General features: G+C 37.7%; 1 protein-coding gene across 3 annotated transcripts in view; it reads right to left on the bottom strand.

Moving 5' to 3' along the window:
- Positions 1 to 16,351, bottom strand: part of LOC134210867 (cysteine dioxygenase type 1-like) — a 31,941-nt gene extending 15,590 nt beyond the window's left edge. Inside the window, exons 1-3 of one of the 3 annotated variants that reach the window (XM_062687252.1) lie at positions 16,087 to 16,349; positions 15,838 to 15,985; positions 979 to 1,329 (exon numbers count right to left, since the gene is read on the bottom strand). In XM_062687252.1, coding sequence (XP_062543236.1) covers positions 979 to 1,289 — 311 coding nt within the window. In that variant the 5' untranslated portion in view covers positions 1,290 to 1,329; positions 15,838 to 15,985; positions 16,087 to 16,349. Of the gene's footprint in view, positions 1 to 978; positions 1,330 to 15,837 lie in introns of all 3 variants that reach the window. The other 2 variants (XM_062687253.1, XM_062687251.1) reach the window with 2 other exon arrangements.
- Between the last annotated feature and the right edge of the window lie 5,724 nt (positions 16,352 to 22,075).

A 22,075-nucleotide genomic window follows, 5' to 3' on the forward strand; every position in this document is an offset into this window, starting at 1 on the left:
TAAGTACTTCAACGAACCTGTGTGGTCTGATTGAAATCTTTTTGCTAATTTCTATTCACATCAATTTGGACAGTATATTTAAGTTCCTTATCCGTGCGATAAGGCTGCAAAGCAAGAATATGCTGAAGATGGCTGGGTTCGATACCCGGTCCAGTCTAGGAAATTTTCTCGACTTCCCTGGGCATACAAGTATCATCATGCCAGCCTTATGATATACGAATGTAAAAAATGTAATTTGGCTTAGGAACCTCGCAGTTAATAACTATGGAAGTGTTTAATAAACACTAAGCTGCGAGGCGGCAGAATGATAAGATTTAAATTCAAAGATCTTAGTTTTTGTCTATTGCCTTGCTTCTTTTTATAAATGTTAAACTTCTGTTTCGGGGGACAAATTGATCACAAAGGTGTTTCTTATCCTTTTTCTTCTTTTTTACTGGTATTATATCCTCCACTGGAACACTGTCACATCACAGCTCAGTGTAGACCCAGCACTTCCACAGTTATTAACTGGAAGGTTTCTGAGCCAAGTTACCATTTTTGTATTCGTATTACAATCATGCTAACACGATGATACTTTTTTGAACAGGGAAGTGCAGAAAATTACTAGTCCGGGATGACCTAAGTATGATCTTGACAATCTTTCTCTATGATTTATTGCCTCTATTGTCCCTATGAGCGCCATATATCTCGCAACACGTGCTCTTGAATAAATTGCGTATAAAAGCATGTGGTTTCCAAAATGCTTTGTGACTTTGGTGTATAATCACCTTAAACTGGGGAACTGAAATTTAGTTACATTAACTAACTTGAAAATGGAAACACATCTCACGATCCCTATTTCCACACCATTACTTAAGAAGATTTTAGCAATCTTCAATTTAATCTGCGGTATGAGATGTTGTTTAGACAAGCAGTCATTCTACATCGGCTAATCGCCATCATCCAATTTGTTATCAACCACGGGAAAGCACCACTTACCTAAAACGATCGAACTTGGCAAATTTTCGCCACTCGGACGGGTTGGACTGATAGCTGAGCAGGAGATGATTTACGACTTCGATGTTCACGCGATCGGATGCGAAGGCCTCATGTAGGGCGCTGATAAGGTCGGTGAGCGTCGCGCATGTAGGCGCGTTTTTTAGTGGCTTCTCAATGCCGGTGAATGTCTTAGTGAGTTCACGTAGGTAGTGCTCCCTGTTTACTTCACCATTGGCTATTTCATTGTTGTCTTTGGTGATATTGTTGTTGTTATTGTTAATAGTGTTCTCCATTAACATAACAGACGTCATTGTGGCAGTGGAGCTGAGACGTTCAAAAGCAACGCGTTATCTGTTTTGTGAAAAAATAAAACAAAATGATAATAAGATAACATAATATGTTGATAAAAATGAAAATTCACAATAATTTTATGAATAGAATGTGACACGTGTTAGTGATACAGAAAAGTCCAAATTATTGTTGAAACTTAAAAAATAAATTTTAGTTAGTTGTATCATTGTCTTTTGTGATAACAAGTAAAAACAAGTAAAACTGTAAATAAGAAAGGTAAAAATAATATTTTCTATACTATTTAAATTCATTTACATTATCTTCATCTGTTAAAATTAATTCATTAAACAGATCTTTAAAACCAAAAAAATAATCTTAGTCTTTTGTTATTATTTTTCACTTTACTGTATTAAAAATGAATTAATCAAGAGTGCGATTACTCTTCAACTCTGTTTTCAATATTGCGTGTTTTATACACATCGCATCAATTTGGACATTCAATAAATGGATTGGAAAGAGACGAGCCAGCCCCGGGCTGAAAGTCTCTCTAATAAAGATAAAACCCTGATCAATCCACCTAGCGGTGATGGTACCTTGCTCGTGCATTATAAAAAATAGTATTTTGATCAATACTTTTGAGCCCATAGTCCGATTTGACCGAGCTGAATGGAGAAGATTTTATTCATTGCACATGACACACCGGCCTTAGTCTGAGAAAATAAAGAACACAGGGGAACAAACTTTAACCTTTTGCGTGTCCTCAGAATCAAATGACGTGTCCAGTAGATTTCGGCTCGATGAATCCGAATCTGGCGTCATATATGCTCTTACACGTCCAAATTTTGGGATATAGCAACATAAATAGGGTTAATGTACCAGTTTTGGCCATGTTCCTAATTTGCCTAGTTCCTCGCATAACTCCAAACATAAAACAAATTTGGAGGGTTTTATTAACAGGAGATATATCCTTCATGCTTCTTCGCTGTTGAAAATGATCGATATTTATAAGCCAAATATGCATTTTCATTGTCGGCCAATTTAGGCACCGAGATAGCCAAAATCGCTACACTTACCCTTACCGCTAAATTGAAGAAATTGAAGGACTGCAGTATATAAATAGAATTTTAGGTCAATCAATATCCGAAGTGGTCTAAGCACATCTGATATATTGAATTATCATCATATTTCCGTGTTATAATTGGTTTCTATTTGGTTGTTGAAATGTTATTCTGTTATTCTGCACGACTTCCGGTTGTGGTTTTGCGATCAATCTACTTTCAATGGCCACGCGTAATCTTTTATATGGCTGCAACTGTGTTGTGTTTGACACTTAATCGAATAGTGCGCAGCATAAATCTCGTTAGTTTGACAGTTGACGGTTTGTCGAGACCTTAAAAAAGAAATCAATTTTCCCCACAAAAGAAGTTTCCAAAATCTTGAAGGTAGAATGTATTGCGAACATAGTGCTCCAGAAAGTTCTTTTCTCGGGAAAGAAACAGATCGGAATGCAGTTTGAACAAATTCAAATTCCCTACCAGATCATTCAAGCCACATTGACACATTCAATGTATTCCAGCGCTTGCAACATATGTTGAAACATAAATTTTTCGTTACTCCATCGGACATTTTCTCATTCATGCGATTATTTTGGATAAACATCAGAATGCAGAATTAGCGGATCGTTATGCTCGGGTAATTGATGTTTTGCTTGAGTTAAAACTGCGATTGTGACCATGCTGAAATAACAATTTCAGCCAAACCATAAGGACACCCAAAGGCATGTGTTTCGAGCCTAATTACAACCAGTTTATCCTTGATATCGGTGCTACACGCAAAAAAAGCGTTCATGAATTCGTGAACTATCAAGTTCACGGTGTATTTTTTCGTGAACACCAGCCACGGATTCAGGAACACAGTCGCGTTTTCTGGAAAACATGACTGGTGTTCCCGAATCCATGAATTGAATCACGGTGTATTTTTGCTGGTTTACGAATTCGGGAATGCTTTTTTTTTGCGTGTACCATCTTTTTATACGAATTTAACATTTTTTCAAGAAGCCTGTAACACGTTGAACACCATACAAGTAGAGCCCAAGTTTTTTTTCTGACGCATAACTTTGCTTCTGAAATAAAGGTCATAATGTTGAAACTTGTGAACTTTTTTATGTTTCACTGTCTTAATCTTATCACAGATAAAATAAAAAGGCATTGAGATTAGTGCAACATCTACGTAGCATTTTAAACGTGAATTTAAAAACGCATCTCACGCACGAGTAGATTGTTCACGTTTTCCGGTTTCTTCTGTGTAGCAGTAAACGTCTCTTCCTTCAGCTTGTATGCAATCATACACAAGGACGATCGAATGCATCTTATCGACTCGTTGTTTGATTTTGCTGATGAATAGTTTTTTCACCCAAATTTCTATCATAAGAATATTAAAATGATCATAAATAGCAGGAATAATCAAAATATATAGAATTGCGTACAATTCTCGTACTCGCTTTATTCAAATGAACATAATAAATGAGCTTCAATTGACAGCAAATACAGCATATCACTTGAATTGATTATTGAAATTTGTCATGCCAGTAAAGTACAACATCATATTTACATTCAATAGAATTTACTTTATTGAAAACATATTATTTTTTTCTTGGATAAAACTCTTATATTAAATTCTTGTTACTTTCCTCTTAAAATCGTCCGCAGAATATATCCTGGCTTGTATACAAATTATCGAACGTGGCTTGTTGAATATTATGTTTATATAACTTTAAAGATCGCTAAAAATTCATCACATTTCGAAAGATTAGATTTGTGTGGACAATTTTGGACTTTGATTGACTATTAATTATTTGTGGGTCGTTCTAAATCATTGATTTTACGACATTAATCGAGGTGTATCCTAAAATATCGACGTGTTAGAGCAAATCTGAAATCAGCTTCGGTTTCTGCGAACCAAAACCTACTAGGGACACCTTGTTTGGTGTTGAGGATAAAATCTTGTTGAGCTGTAGAATAAATTGAACAAATCAAACACCGCGAACGTTTAAAATATGAAAAACTGACAAAACGGACCCACATTTGAAGACGAATAGTTGAAGATAAATTACATAATAATCAAAATTATAGTCAAAGGTATAAAAATTAATGTATATTTTCATGTTATCGAATGAAAAACCTATTCTAATTTAATGCCAAAAAATAATATATAAATCAGTCATGTCATTAACTTGAATTTAATATTTTACAATGCAGTTTGATTTCTAGAATATTCTATTTTTTTAAAGTACATCTTTTATTCATACGAGTGTGTCCCACAAGTGCGTTATCACAACTTTTCATTGCTACGGACCAGTGTCTAAAGAAAGACCGTTCGTTTTTGGAGATATCCCATAGCGTACATACTGTACGAAAAAGACAAAAATGCAAATCTGTAATGGAAATGTGCTGGTTTGATAGTATAGATCGAAAAAAATTCTACTATATTATTAAGTTTTTTGCTCACTACGTTCCTGTTCTGCTCATTTATAACATTTACGTTCTAAAATTAAGATAAAAAATCAACCAGAACAGGAAAAACCACGACAGTGTAGACTCAGTGGGTATTCCCCATTTAAAATAACATCTATCAAAGACGTCACGAGGAAGCTCCGGTCAATAGCCAGCATCCCTTGTTATCAGTTCAACAATGACAAAATGCTAATAAACATTCAAATGTTGCTCGAGTATGTTCGTACCTATCAATGAGCTCGTTGCATACCTATGTATAAATCCTTCATTCAACTGATTTATTTTTATTTCATTGTTTTGTATGTATGTACATTCTACTTCGGTATCACTCCTACTCTAAGCCTTCTATTCTAAGATACATTACTTCCAAAGTACATGATTGTTTTGTACAGCATTATGACCTTATCCTTAACGATGCTAATTCACTTATAACAAATCATTTTGTTTCGGAACGGATGCAATAGCGATTGGGAATACGGCTGATACCGAAAACAGATCTGCTACCTCAGCAGCTCTTCTGGAAGAACCAATTAATTACCAAGTACTGTCAGAATAATAATAATAATGTCTTCATGGTTAACGTTGTATTGTGGCGCTGATGAGTCAAATGCAACGTGAAATCTGCAATTAATGTAAAAACAAGAGGCAATTCCGGTTATCTGCTCCACGCCCCACGTAGACAATGGTTCTGTCGGGTTTACAAAAACAAAATGAGGCTGTTTGATGCTTTTATGTTTTACTCGATAATGATTTGTCATCACGATTTCGCATTCCTATCACGATTTTATATAGATAATTAGAAGCTGTATGTTTCTTGTGGTGTACAAGAAACCAAGTCATTTGTTTGGAATGCGATCGAGTGTTAAAGGTTGGAAAGGAATGTGGATCTTCTCTGTACATAATACCGGATTAATTATTTTTGGCTGAGATAAGTTTGATTTTTTTGGGTAAATAGGTTTGATTTCCGGCCCTGTGTAGGAAATTTAAGGATTGTTAATTCACTTCCCTAGACATGAAAGCATCATTGCGTTAGCCTCATTATATACACTTATTATTATATGCAAACTGGTTTAAAAAATCATATTTAATAATTGTAGAAGTGCTCATTATAAACACTAAATTGCGAGGCAACAATGTGCCTGTGGGATGTAATGCCAAAGAAGAAGAAGTATCACTCCCACAGATGTTCTGAATGATTTTTTAGAAAGAAATTATTTTTTTGAAATTAATGATTTGGATTCCCAGAAGCTACTGTACAAAGACACACAATGGGACACGTGACCCACTAAATTGAATATCTTACCTGAAATTAAAATATATTCGTCACAATAGCCCGAAAAACCCGTCTTTTTTAAACCACTGGCAGAGTTAACCTGGTTCACTCCTTTTAGATATGGCGCTGTTGCTGAATGTAATAAAATCTCACGAATTTGTATATGCCAAAATTTTATACATATTTTACAAGGTTCTTCTGCAGAACTATATACAAATCTTTCATCCGCTAGTTGGGAGAAAACAACATCTGTAAAAACGTACTTTTTTTTTCATTTCTGTGAATTTTTAAATGCCTTTAATTCTTCACTTGTCATAATAATGCCAGTGCTAAGGGAGCAACTGACTAAGGTGGGGGCTGGAAGTAGTGACCCTCAGGTCCAACCTATAGGACCTTCCAGCAGAAAATACAATACATAATAATTAACAAAGCAAATAATAGCTACACACTTTAAAAAACGTTAAAATTTGGTGGGTTTATAAAAATAAGCGTTGATAAAACATGACAAAGGACATCATTCACGGTAGAGGGGTGCGGTAGTTTGCCTCCGCGAATAGAGTCTTCATCGATAAATTTTTGTCGGGTGGCAAGCTGTACGGATTAATTAATTTATAATTAATTATGAGGATAATAACAAATTTCATTGTGGTTTTCACAGCGGCTCTAAGGAGGAGGAAGTAAAACCTTTCCCTTGATATATAAAGTTCATCCACATGCCTTTTACTTATTTTTTAAAAAATAGTTATTCTTATGTATGGCGACAATTGGTACACCCACCCTAGTAGTTTTTAAATAACTCATTCCAGAAGCTGAATTTCAAAATGTGTTGTATGTGTTGTATGCTAGTTGCAGTAACTTAAACTAAATGATTGGTGTTTTGTTGTCATTTAGTCTAAGCTACTGCAACTAGCGCTAGGTCCTTACAACTGCGCCCCACTCTAATAAACAATCTTAGGAATATCAAACAGAAAACTCGTAAAATTTACAAGAAAAAATAACGATGTAAATTGAGCAAATTATTTAGATATCCGTTAGCAACTGAATTTAGTTCGGTTATGCGTTTGATGAATAAAATTCCAAAATTGTACATAACATACAGTCCTATATAAAGCGCATATTGGATTACGTTAAAATCTGACAATTTTCGACATGACTTCTTCTTCTACGGCTCTACATTCTAACTGGAACTTGGCCTGCTTTCAACCTAGTATTCTCTAAGCATTTCCTCAGTTATTAATTGACATTCAATTCTAGATCAACATTTGAAAATTTATTGGCTAAGTCGAGTCAAGTACGAGACACTGGGGCCCTCTTTAGCCGTGCGGTAAGACGCGCGGCTACAAAGCAAGACCATGCTGAGGGTGGCTGCGTTCGATTCCCGGTTTTTTTACTTGAAAATACCTTATACCGAGAATTGAACTTGCAATTTTCGGATTAGTAATCTTATGTTCAAGCTCACAAGGATAACTGGAGTCCTTGGCAATATGGATATAATTTTTTTTTGGATTCCCGTAAGACATAAAAATTGATCATAAAATTATTCAGGAGAAACCCTGGCAATATGGGTATGAAAATGCTCGGAATTGTTTTCAAAAAATGTTTCAAAAATGTTTTCGTAAAAATATGATACCCATATTGCCAGGGTTTCCTCTAAATGTGCCCCCTTCAGGCCGCACGGGAACCTGTTTCAGGATTCCGAATTCCGTTCCGAATCCGATGATCATTATATGGTTCAACAATCTATGAAAACATGTTTCCGAAACAATCCCAAGAATTTTGAGATCCTCTGCTAAATGATTTTGTGGTTGTTTTAGGGCCCACGGGGACGTTATTAATCAAATTTCGGTAAGTCTTCTGTAAAATTTACTCAATTTAATACTCTAATTAATTCGTAAAGGCTATTAATTATTTTGTTTTATTCTGGAATAACTTAAAAATTCTTGAGAAATTTCAGTGATACAGTTGAAATTATTAAAATATTTAAACACATTGAACTAGAGTCACATAAGTTCGAGAAATTACAAACGGATTTTTTGAAAACTTTCGTTAAAAACTGGAACTCCGCGTGAATTTTCTTGAAATGCTTGTTAAAATTTTTATGTTTCTGTAATTAAGCACTTAACTAGTCTGCATTTCTTCCGACAACTCCAAGTGCGCGTTGGTCCTCTACGAGCATTGACTACCCGACATTACAATACTCATTCTCACTTCACTTTATAAATGTACAAAACTTCTTATCCTGTAGTCCTATTAGGTAAATTTTTATTAGGAAACAATAACGAACTAGACCTGTGCGCCGATGTACTTTGAACCGGCGGCGGCGTGAATGTGTTTTTCTTACGGCGGCGGCGGCTTAGCCGGCGCCACGCCGCGGTTGTTTTCGGCGGCGGCGGCGGCGGCGGCGGCTCGATCGGCGTGGTTCAAAATTTTCCTTCAAACAGTTCAAGCAATTTAAATGTCTGCATTTCTAGTGCAATAAAAGCATAAAATATATAAAGTACGCCGCTAATTTTAACACTGTATACTAGCGAGAAAGTGTGCAAATACTTTTGCTGTTTGTTCTAATTAATATATCTTTTGAGGTGACATGGTTCGAAATAAGCCTCTTTTGGAAATTCCATAAAATTCCACAGAGATCCTACATGAGAAAAATCTTTGAAACTTCCAAAGAATTCTTCTGAAACTTCCACAATATTTAAGTAAAGCATTTTTTCGTAAGTCACCCAAGAATCCCTCCAGGACCTTTCTTCAAGAGTTCCTTATAAACTTCTCCAGGAATTCCTTCAGGAATACCATGAGCAGATTCTCCTAAGATTCCTTTAACAAATTTCAGGAATTTCTTAACGGTTTCCTCCAGTGATTTCTCCAGAAATTCTTTATGAATTTCTTCAATAGTTCTTCCGGGAGGGAGTGTAATTCGTAGTAAAAATACTAGCAAAAATTCTGAATTGTGCCTTTTTTAGCCTGGTGGCTACAAAGCAAGGCCATGCTGAAAGTGACTGAATTCATTTCATGGTACGGTGTAGGGTTTATGATACTTCCCTCTGCCTTTGAGCATTATCATATTAGTTTTATTACACAGGAATGCAGAAATGATGAATCGGCTCAAAAACCTCGTAGTTAATAACTGTGGAAGTGCTTAATGAACACTAAGCTGCAATATAGCAATTTTCAAATTGGGATGTACTGCCAACAAAGCAGAGCAGAAGAAATTCACAGGAGTTCCCCAATCAGAATTTCTAGGAAATGTATTATCAAATATTCAGAACTTCTGGACAAAGGAATCCCTAAAACTCTCAGAAAAGGATTTCTTCGAGTGGATGTTACAATTACATAACGCTTTTGGGGGTGGGTGGATATCTGTCTGAGCGTTACGGCCTACACATTTTCAAACCTTTCCTTACCAAAAGCATTACAAAGAGATGGGGGGTTGAAAATGATCAATTTTGGCGTTATGTAATTTGTGGATGAACCCTTACATTAGTTGCTAAGCATGTAGATGACAAAACCCTAGATTATGTTTCTTTCAAGATCATTCTAAAAGATAAGTGGAAAAATGTTGGCACTTAGTAGTTCCACTTGGCCAAACGGTATTTGATCTCGCGAGTTTATTAACCGTTCAAATAACGTATGGAAGCCAAGTCCAATTAATTGTAATTATCAATAGTTGCACGATGCGCAGTAAATTAACGTTCTCTATTTCATTATGTGTGGCTGTACAAATTGTGCTGTATTATTTATTACATTACATCTTATATTATTGTTAGTGATACCCTTGATAAAACCTGTTATTGTGATCTGTGTGATCTATTTAGAATTTATAAGTTCATTAAGACCACAGTTAGGTCAATAGGATATAAAAAACCAAATAAACAAGTATAAGTTACTGTGATAAAGCTATGTCCATTTAGAATCCGGAATCATTTTTTGTATTGCAGCGGCACGGAAAGTGACCGCTGCAAGAATTCTTTTGCAGCGGTTTGTCTACCTAGGCGCCCACTTGCTGTAGTATATATTTCACGATGTTTCGTGCAGCGAGTCAAAAATTATTCCAGATGGAAGCCGAAAGAAAAGACAAAAATCTGCACACCCACGTTGATAATCCTGCTCATCGATGATGGAACCTACGTCAAAATGGATTTCGGACAGCTTCCTAGCCAAAAATTCTACATGGCGACGGCACGAGGAGTAGTTCCTGCGAAGCTTAAGTTTGCTTTTTGGACAAAATTGCAAAAAAAGCAGATGATTTTGGCAAGGGATATCCAGCTGTGGAGCAAAGACCTAAGTGTTTGTGACGAATAAGACGATGGCCTCGAAGCTGTACAAGGAGGAATGTCTCAAAAACCGCGGTCTACCTTCCATAAATCCCATAAAGGTCCATAAAAGTCCCGTGAAGTTTTGGCCAGATTTGGTGAGTTGCCACTGCAGCCGGGAACTCATCCAGTGGTACTGCGATAATAACGAAGATTTCGTCGATAAAATATATCCACGCAACTGCCCACAAATAAATCCACGCAACTGCCCACAGCTCCGGCCCATCGAGACATTTTGGGCAGTAATGAAGCGGAAGCTTAAGAAAAGTGGAAAAACAGCTCGGGACGCGACTCATATGACCAAAATGTGGAACAAATGTGCCAAGGAAATTGACTTCGGAGGTGTGCAACTTTTGATGAGAGGAATAAAGAAGAAGGTGCGAATTTTCACTACAAACAAAAAGAAATGATTTGTATCATAATTTTTTCCTCAATGGACATAGCTTTATATGTGTAACATATGAGCTGCTCGGGTATAATTCACGGGAGTAGATTTCCTCATAAATTGTGCGGGAAAAAATCTCCAGAGTTGTCAGAGAGAGGAATTATCTATTCTATAGCATATCTGAGCTGATGTGAGTAATTACCCAAATCCTCAGATTAAGGATTTTTCTCCAAATTCCTAAAGAAGGAATTCCTCTTAAAGTCTGGAAGAAGGATTCTCGAAAATTCGTGCGAGATGATTTGCCCTGAGCTTTTGTAAGGCCAATTCTTAAAAATATCTGAGAATTTCTGCAAAATTTCTGTGGGAGGAATTCTTGAAGGAGGAATTTCCCAAAGTCTCAGAAGGAGAAATTCGCCAAAAAAACATAAGCAAGATTATACTACAATTCTTGTATAACGGCTGATTTTTTTGTTCATGCTTCCTGTAATGGTAAGTCCTCATAACTCCTGGGAAAGAATTTCCCAGTATTTCCCAGTATTATTTCCCAGTGGAAAATCAGTTTCCCAGAATTCAGGAGCAGAAATTTCCAAAAATTCCCAGGGAAGAGTTTTCTCATTTTTTCTCATTCGAAAAAGTCAAGGTTTTCTAAAATTCTTGGAAGACATACCCATAATTTCTAGAGGGATAAATCCTCAAAATTCCTGGGAAGAAATTCCTCAGAATTCCTAGATAAAAATAACCTTGTATTTTTAAAATATGAGTTTCCTAGAATTTCTGGAGAAAGAATTTTGCCGACTTCCTTGAGGCGAGCATCTCGGAATCCAAAACAAAATTCACTTGCGTTTTTAAGGGCACACCACTTAATATGAAAGCATCGCACAACTGTCATTTTTATTATTCCAGAATTTTCCCAGAATTAAAGAAGAATGAAGTCTATAAGATTCTTGGTGAAGCAAATATTTTCACAATACCTGGAGTGAGGATAGCATTTTGCACCAGAAAGACAATTCTCCAGAATTTTGGAAGAAAGTATTTCTCTACCTTTCTAAAAATGGCACCAGTTATGTAAAATGCGTTCGCTATTATTTTTAGTTCTTTTGTGTATGAAATGATTCAATTGTGGTTTTACTATTGCCTGAAATTCTATGCTGATCAGCTGATCACCTCATCGCATCCTCTGGTGGCATCTTACTTCAAAATGTAGTTTTGTATTGTAGTTTGTGTTTGATTATGCAAGAATTGTGTTTCTTTCCGACTTGTGTCCTGCGTTTTTTTAAATATAATAATATAGAATCTTTTCGTTTTTTGAGCTTCTATCTAGCAAGTGAAATAATCAGCACAACGTATCTTTTTCCAATTTTTACGAACATTTAGAGAACATATCACTCATCAAAATAAAAAAAAAGTTGTTCATTTCTTCTATTTCTGCTGGATGCAAATATTACATTAAACGCGAATATTTTTGTGATTATAAATTACAACCAGAAACAGTAACTTCAATAAATTAGACAGAATAACAAAAATGATGGATCACTTTTTATTAGCTTTTCCTATATCCAGGCCATATTTCAAAATATGCAAAATCTTATTTTTACTTCAAAGCATGAACATGATTTTGATTTTCTTAATCGTTTGGGTTGTCATGAGTATGATCCGCAACCTCCAGCACATGTCATGCCTGTATTTTCATCAATTTGCAAGGGAAATAATGGCAGAGAAATCCAAATGTCTGTATTTGCTCACTATGAATCGTCTGCAATTTCTTGAAACGCTTGAACGAGTTCTGGATTGGAAGACATTACTCGTTAGTTCCTTGCATTTCGAGTTAGAAAAGGCTATGCATTTACTACATATTCTTTTCAGCGGCGCAGCCGAAATTTTTCAAATTTATTTAGGTTTGCACGGAATTTTTCTTTTACCAATTTGGGGGTGGGGGATTAACCTTACAAAACGAAAACTACGTCACTAAAAATATTTCAACGGCGCGCCAAAAACTTACCGGCGGCGCGGTCAAAAAATTTCAGCGGCGCGCCGGTCAAAATTGGTGGCGGCGGCGGCGCTTAAAAATCGTCGGCGGCCGCGGCGCGGCGCGGCGGCGCACAGCTCTATAACGAACAGGTTTTTCTGTCGAATGCAACTTGTTACTAGCAAAGCAATTAAGATTAGGTGCCTGCAAAATGAGCGGCTTTTTCCGCTCACACATCTTCTTCTATGGCTCTACATTGCAACGGGAACTTGGCCTGCTTTTCAACTTAGCATTCTATTAGCATTTCCTCAATTATTAATTGAAAGCTTTTCGATTCCCGCCATGAGTGGCAAGTACAATGGTTACACTTGTCAGGAAGTCTAGAATCATTCCCACCGAAAACATCCTGGACCGGATCGAGAATCGAACTCGCCATATCCGGATTGGCAATCCTACGCCTTTGCACGCAAGGCTAACTGGAGATCGCACACATATACGTCACCTCAATACGTCGAATTATTCAAATGTGAATTAAAAGTTAAAGTAAAAGATGGAATCGAGCAGGCATCGCAAGGTAACCATTAGCACTATGTATATTACGCTTTTTCGGCTATATAGGGCTATTATAGGGCCTTTATAAAGCTCGTTAGCTCTGTGATAGCGTTATAGTCGTACATACTACTTATTTGATTGCTTACGGTTACCTGGATTATCATCGGTTTTGCCTCGTGCACTAAGTAAGTAAAGGCTATATGTTCCTTCAGAATCGAACTTATGATAGAAGGCTTACAGACCCATAGTATTATTAATCAATCGATTCAGGTTCCATTTCCATTATTCGGCCATTGCGTTCTGAAGTTAATCCAGAATCCCTGTTTTTTTCCAAAAGTTCCCCGTTAGAAAATGTTTTTGAATTTGGAAATTAAAAGAAATCATGAGACATACCTCCTTAAAGTACTATTTACGATCTTTATAAATGGCATCCGTTTCTATGCGCTATGCCTAGAGAAAGACACAACCATCATCGTTGGATTTATCCGGTTTTCTTTTATAATGCAAGAGAATCTTCTGAAATTGTATATGCCCAATTATTATACAGCTTCTGTAAGGTTCTTATACAGAACTATATTAAAATCTGCCATCCGCTGGTTGGGTGTATGACTTAGACGGAAGCAATGTACAGTCCTGTCCACGTCGTGATGAGGAAGGGGAAGGAGGGTTTTTTAGATGGACACCTAAATGGATGGATGTAGAGAGACTCTACGACCTCTCATAGGTGCCACTGGAGGTTTTGAAAACGTTAGTTGGAAAGGTATTAATAGTAGGAATCCCTTTGGTAGACCGTGAAAAACAGAAAGAACTAAGATTGAGATGCAAAGTAGGAAAGGGACAAGCCTGGGATTGAACTCACAACCTCCACCTCATGAGGCAGAAGCGGTAGTCAATAGCCATAAGGTAGAATCGATAGCCACTAGACTACTCGTCCACGTAATAAAAAGAACACATGCACAAATAATAATTATCAAATTTCCATTAAATGAAGCGCAACTTGAACCGATCTTGTAGCTATACGTCCTTCCTTAGGTAAATTTCTTTAAAAGGCATTTGGAAAAAAATGGGCAACAAAATATATCAACTAAATTTTGATAAAATAGGTATCTAAATTTGAAGTGTAATTTGCGGAAAAAAAAACATCAATCCACCTAGCGGTGATGAAAAACTTATAACAAAAGTAAATAATAGCAGTGATAGGCGAATAGATTCCACCATTCTCATTCACTGTGATCCTTCCCTGCGAACAATTCGTCTAAGGATACGTGCCTGATATACGAGTGACCATTTTTGCGCGCGTTTTCGAATAAAAATAGTGTTTTGGCTATACCTTCTGAGCCAAATGTCCGACCCGGCCCATTTTAAATGGGAAACAATAGGACAATATTCCTCGTACAAGGCAATTTGTTGTGAGCAAATCTGTTGAGGAAAATTGCTTGAAAAATGAGTGGCATTTAGCAATCGACTCCGCTATATGAATAAGGTGATGTCTCTATGCTTTATGTGTATACAAAAACGCACCTAGCGTTGCCCGTACTTGCAGTTGAAAATGGATAAATCGACATTGCGTTCCAGAATAGTTTCCAGCACACTTTTTTGATACAGTGGAACATATCGCTCAAACTGTTGGTAATAAAGCTCATACACTATTATTGATCGTATAAAGCATGAATACAATATGAAAGCCAAGAACAATAATCCCGTTTTACGATGGACAAAAAAGCAGCAACACTACACTGCTAGCTGGAATAATTATGGTTTGGTTTTGTCCATTGTAATGCACGAAACCCTACTATCATCGCTAGGTACATATTTAATTCATTGATCTTCTCTTGGAGCCAAACATATCTTAACACATCACATGTTGCCGTATGTTGCGTCAAAGTTATTACATTGTTTACAACTTATTTTTATGCCACGGTACTGGAAAGTACGCTGTGGAAAGTAGCCATGCAACTAGTTTTAATGGTTATTTTTATTGAAACATATTTTCTACCCCTCTTGATTTTTTGACCGAATCTTGGTACATGCATGACACATCACTAGTCAATCACCATTTCCCTGATAACTGAGAAATGCACATAACGAACGAGCCTTTCAACAGAGAAGAGATGAGAAGCAAAATCTTCAAGCCATAAGATATTCCGTTGATTACCAATGATAACATGAGGAATGATTCATTGGAGCATGGTTTGTTCTGTTACCCGAACCTGAGACAACAGCACAGTATTACTGGAGTCGGTTATTTATGGTTAGTTTTTATATGATACAACTGTCTTTTATTTGATTTTAAAGTTACAATTCTACATTTTGATGATAATTTAAAGCTTAACATCCACATTATTCACAAATGTGTAACGACATTTAACAAATACGGAACGCAACTATTTAGCTCCGATAAAAGTTCTAGCTATTTTTTGTTCTTTGAATGGTATGTAGGTCAGAAAAATTATACATGGTCATGCAGAAAGCTACATATGTCATTATCAATTTTGCTAGATTCGAAAATCATATGGAACAACACTGACCGTTGCTATGTTGCTTATCTGAGCTATGTTAGTATGTACCTGTTGTTGCACCTTCTCTCCTTTTCACTTTATGATTAAGTTTATATCCAGTTTTTTCTTCGTGCACTTATAATTTATTCTTATGTTTGAGTAAAGTTTCCTCTTCACACACCTTTTTATCTCCTTTTCTGCAGCTTGTTACTGAATTCTATAGAAATAAATAACACATATATGTACCACACAGAATTCACTTGAGTATGTTAGAAACAAGGTTGGAATTAAGCAATAATTCAAATAATTGCTATTTACGGGCTCGCAATGTCCTTTGTCAATTTCCCTTCAGATATTTGAAATGCCTTTTTTGCAGCAACGTGCCAAAGGTATGGCTGATAATTTGCACTATTTGTTCGTTTCACACTACGGGGCGCGATAATATTTAAAACTATCTCACGATGCTTTCGTCTCAACGTTCGGTTGGCGACTGAGTCGCTTTACCGAGAGGCAGCGAAAATTTAATGTTTTTGCACAAATGAAATTACACTCATCAGGCTACCGCGTAAGCCACTGAGCCTGGCGATTCGCGGGCCCGGTGGGCTATGAAGCACTGTTAACAGTATAGTGGAAAATCGGACGCAACCGTCACTTCAGTGGTGGGTTCGCAAGTTGTAATATATATCTCAAGACCAGGGGTTTTTAAGACGATTTCTTGCAATTGGGAATAATTAAAATAGGTTTAAGTTAACAAAACGGTCAAACGATAACATAAATGATAAAATCAAGTCCAGGGGTTTTTAATACGATTTCGTGGAATTGGGAATAATTTAAATAGGATTAAGTTAACAAAACGTACAAACGATAACATAAGTGATAAAATCAATGGTCAATGACTTTTGATCTAGTACTTTGCAGCTATATTATATTATGGTTAAAAATAGTTCAAAAATAGTGCAAATAATGTTGAAAATTTATTAGTATTATTTGACCAATTTGTTTTACAACATAGAAATTTCCAACAAACTTTCAACAGTTGAACAGATAGTAGATATGACTTTTAATGATAATTTAAAATATTTGTTTTCGTCCGGGATTTTTTTCAAGGTTGATGATTTCGAATATTTATTCTAACAGCTGAATATCGAAATATGTTGTATGGTGGTCTTTTAGTGTGATGGTTTTGTATACTACTTTGTCTAATATCATAGTTCTCCGAATACGCTAGGCTAGATGTACCAGTCGTGGCCATAGCACCAGTTGTCGCACTAGTGCTTTATATGCGAAATGGCTAATCAAATCACCACAAAACAAGTTCAGATCGATAAGGCATATTCATATGCGAAGCATAATTGTAAGCATAATTGTAAAAATTGATTTTGTTTAATTTTTAACGTCCTTTGCACCAGTTGTCGCACTAGTGGTCCCTATTTGGCCAATCCCATAAGAACACAACGGGATTTGCCAAATAAGGAACCGAAATTAAGAATAGTGCCACAACTGGTGCATGCGTTCCTATTATGGATTAATCAATTTTGAGGATTATATTGTGGTTTTCACAGCTGTTCTAAGGAGCAGGAAGTAAAACCTTTCGATCGATATATAAAATTAACCCGCATGTATTTGACTTATTTAAAAAAAACAGTTGTTCTTATGTATGGCGACAATTGGTACACCCACCCTAGTAGATTTCCAACATTAAATGTCAAAACAAAGTCCTGCAATAGACCTGCCACGCTACCGCTATCACGCCTCCGCACTGTGGTCGGCTATGGCGAAATCATGGCACTAACTGCTTAGGGTTGCCTCATAGAAGAAAATAATCAAATCTTCTATATATACAAAATTTGATTATTTTCAGCTCAATTTTGTATATTTATTTTCGCATAAAGTTTCTGTATCCCAGAGACTAGGGAAAGAAGTTCGGTTGTGGCCACCCCTTCGTATATTTTGACAGAAAATAGTTGCTCTCATACTAACAACTGTCATTTGTTTGCTATAGTAACACGATGTTTTGTGGTGGATACCAAACCAGATAAATATCTCTATTATGTACTATGGATAATTTTTTTTCTGCTTGAAAATCAACACGAAAGTTTTTTTACCTCTTTCAAAGTGTCATAATGTGAAGTGATTAAATTGAAAAAGTGAGTTACAATACGTATTCATACAGTATTATTATTATTATTTATTGGCGACACTTTACCAAAAACAATGGCATTCGTGTCGTAATATTCATACAGTGAATTTCATCTATTTTGAGGATCAATGATGATTGGCTATGAAATGGAGAGTTTACATCCGGGAAGCAGCGCCTAACATAGCTCTGGTCCTCACAAGTTCCAATACTCACGCTTCCACGGGTCTTCCGATGACAATTGACCGCCAGCTAAGGGTTGCGTACTTAGCTGGTAGTGTAGCCTGAGCACTTTTGTCCTTCTGATATCAGCTAGAGTAAGAGAGTGCGTCCTTTGGAGTCTGCCTAGGATGTGGTGGGGTTCGACAGTGGGCTTTGTTGAACTTTTTTAAAAAGCTTCATGTGTCCGCAAGTAAGCCCTATCAAAGCAACCGTGTGCTGCTCAAAGCGCACTAGCCTAGTCCTGGTGTTGGGTGGGACTTTAAACAAATTTGACCCGACTGATCGAGCGTCTGTTCATCAAGGAGGCGAAAGGATGATCGTTGCCAGATTTAGAACACGGGTCCGAAACCTTACTTAATCCAATGTTATGCGCCAACCGATGCTGCCGATATGCAAGACAAAGAGAACTTCTACAGCCAACTCAATGCCGTCGTAGATATAATTCCGAGGGGTGATATCAAGATCTGTATGGGCAACTTCTATGCGAAGATCGGATCCGATAACTCGAACCATGAGTGCATTATGGGACGCCATGGTCTCGGAGAAATGAGCAAAAACGGAGAATTCTGTGGTAATAATGACATAGTGATCGGGGGATCGCTCTTCCCTCATCGACCGGTTCACAAGGTCACGTCTCCCGTGACGGCTGGAAAATCAAATCGACCACATCTGCATCAGTCGAAAATGGAAACGGAGCCTTCTTGATGTACGGAATAAACGTAGTGCCAATATCGCGTCTGATTATCACCTCCTCATCGGCGAAATACGCCTGTGCATTGCGGGATTCGTTGGCAGGAGGAGAGAGTTGGACGACGGTTCAACACACGCCGACTGAAAGATGCCACGGTTCTTCGTTGAAGAACTGGAGACGCGTGCTGCAGATTTTCTGGAAGGTGGCAGCGTGGAAGACCAATGGACCGCCATCAAGAATGCCTTCATCGCCACCAGCGATAACACTCTGGGCGAACTGCGCACCCAGAGAAAACAATGGATCACCGATGAGACTTGGATGAAGATAGAGGAGCGAAGAGAAGTCAAAGCCGCGATAGAGCGATCAAAAACCAGAGGAGCCAAAGTCTTAACCCGTCAACGATACTCGGCTCTTGAGAGAGAAGTAAAACGCTCTGGTCAACGAAAGAGAGAGAGCCGCAGCAACCGGGGACATTGAATGATTGAATGCAATGACGATGACTGTGAAAGTCGCGAATGATCAGTTATTGACCGACCCAACTGAGCAGCTAAAACGCTTGTTCGAGCACTTCGAACATTTAAATTTCAAGTGCCAGCCAGGCCACCACCATCTCGGCATGATATGCCTAGGATCCGACGTATAACACGCGTTAATACCGAAGCTCCATCACTGCTAGAGATTCAAGCAACCTTCCAAAACATGAAATCGCCCCATGGGTCGATCGCATATCAGCCGAGATGCTCAAAGGGGTCACGGGGTCATGACATCTGCTCAACTACTGCATCGTTTATATCCGGGACACCGCAACTTTCCCGGTCAACTGGATGAAAGGTATCTTAGTGAAGGTGCCAGAGAAAGGGTGACCTGACTGTATGCGATAACTGGCGAGTCATTATGTTGCTGTGTACCGTTCTCAAAGTTCTATGCAAAGTAACCCTAGTCCGGATTCAGGAGAAGATCGATGCGACTCTCCGGCGGCAGCAGGCCGGATTCTGGGTCGGAAGATCCTGTGTGGACCATACTGTCACGCTCTGAATCATTCTGGAGCAGTTCAACGAATTCCAAGAGTCCCTTTACTTGGTATTCATTGACTACGAAAAAGTTTTCGACCGTCTCAATCACGAGAATATGTGGGGCGCCCTGAGACGCAAGAGGGTTCCTGAGAAAATGGCGTCTGACGGCGATACCAAGATCGACATAGGCGCACGGATCAAGAAAGCAAGGGCTGCCTTCACAAGTTTAAAAGATATCTGGAAAAACAGGCAGATAAGTGAACGCACCAAAATAGGAATTTTCAACTCTAACGTGAAATCTGTGTTTTTATACCCTAGCGAAACATGGTGTGTATCAGTGGAGTGGAGAACACTTAACGGCTGCAGGGGTTCATCTACAGATGCCTGCGGTCTATAATTCGGGCCTAGTGGCCTCACAACTGGATCTCAAACAACGAGCTCCATCGTTGTTGTCACCAGAGGCTGATAGCAACAGAAATTTGGGATGGGAAGTAGGGCTGGGTCGGCCACACTTTACGTAAGGGCGGAATCGAAATTTGTAACCAAACATTATACTGGCACCCATCGGGATATCGCAGCAGAGGTAGACCCAGAGGCTCATGGCGGCGAAGCCTCAATAAAGAAATAAAAGAAGTCGACCGAAATCTAACCTGGCAACAGGTTAAAGTAATAGCTGGACATCGCTCAGGATGGAGATCTTTCAAGTCGGCCCTTTGCACCACCGCGGTGTACAGGACCCATAAGTAAGTAAGCAAATGACGATTGCCATCAATCGACAATCGACCACCAATCGACTCAGTTCGACGAATTGAGGTGATGTCTGTATGTGTGTATGTATGTATGTGTGTGTACAAAAAAATGTGACACACTTTTTTTGTACTTAGTCTGATCCGATTTGCTTGCGACAGGAATCCTACTGTTGCGACTTGCAACGAAAAACACAGGTTTTCCAATTGCTTAACGTGTATTTGTAACGATGACGACGTTTCCGACAATGACGACGTTAAAAAAATCCTACCGAAGAAATGTTCAATTGACGGGTAGGAGCATTAACAATTATTGGTATAAATATGCTTCATTATGACAATATAATACAAATCTGGGTTTTTTAGGATGTTAGCAAATACATTATCAATATTAAACGCCGTACTACAAAAAAAAGTAATCAGAGGTGTAAAGAAGGGGGTCAAGCTGAAACAGCAACCTAGAAGAAGAGGTGTAAGGACCTAATAGTGAAGTACCCTAGTGGTGAGACTCTAAGAGAGTAAATAAGGACTGTATCGAAAACAAGTTATACACATTATTTTTTTCGAATAAAATTGGAAGAATTTTAAAAATTTATCAAAAGTTGCCTAGCAATATATGTTAATTCTGTTTGTTTAGTTTTATGAAAAAATATAATACTGAATAAATATTGCACTATTCCAACATTTATCCAAGCCTTTTTCTCCTAGTCACAAATCGGCATAAAATTGCTTCGTTTTATAAAATTGATTACTTTCTGGTTCAAATTCCCACATGATTTTGATTTTCTTCTTTTTTCCAACAGGTTAGTGAACGTGTAGTAACTAGTTATGCTATTCTTGTGTTGCACTTCCATTTTTGTGACAATGCTTACTTAAGGTCACTCCTGACGGAATCCAAGTTTAAAAGTGCTCGCGGGGCACACCACTCGATACGGAAGCAACGCACAACTGTCATTTTTATTTTTTCACGCATGCTGCGACGCAGCAAACCTAAATCAACAAAAATGACCGTTTTGCGTTGCCTACGTATCGAGTGGTATGCTACCGAAAACGCGAGCACTTTGAAACTTGAATTCGGTCAGGAGTGACCTTAAACACTGTTAGTGTTGATAGACAATTCATATTCAGACTTGCCATCAAATTAAAAGTGTACTGCAGAAGTGGCGCGGCAACGTTTGCGAACAAAAGTAACAGCGCTGCCAAATCGTCTGGAAATATATTTGCATGTATCTTATTGTAGGATCTCTAAGGCATACCATCAGAGATCATTATATTTTCCATCAAGACAGAGCCCAACTCAACCAGCAAATATTGTTCTGGTCTGGTATAGAGACCATTTAACGGATTTTATCCTGAGGGCAGAATGGCTTCCCAGCTTTCAATCCGGGATTCCGGTGTATTTTTTTAATTTTATAAATCTAGATTTACTTCATTTCAAAGCGGATATCAAAAAAAATTCGAAGAACTTGTACTCTAGTGTTAGTCAGTCAGACCCCAT

This window comes from Armigeres subalbatus, chromosome 2 (genome assembly GCF_024139115.2).
Source record: "Armigeres subalbatus isolate Guangzhou_Male chromosome 2, GZ_Asu_2, whole genome shotgun sequence".
In the NCBI taxonomy this organism is placed as follows: domain Eukaryota; kingdom Metazoa; phylum Arthropoda; class Insecta; order Diptera; family Culicidae; genus Armigeres; species Armigeres subalbatus.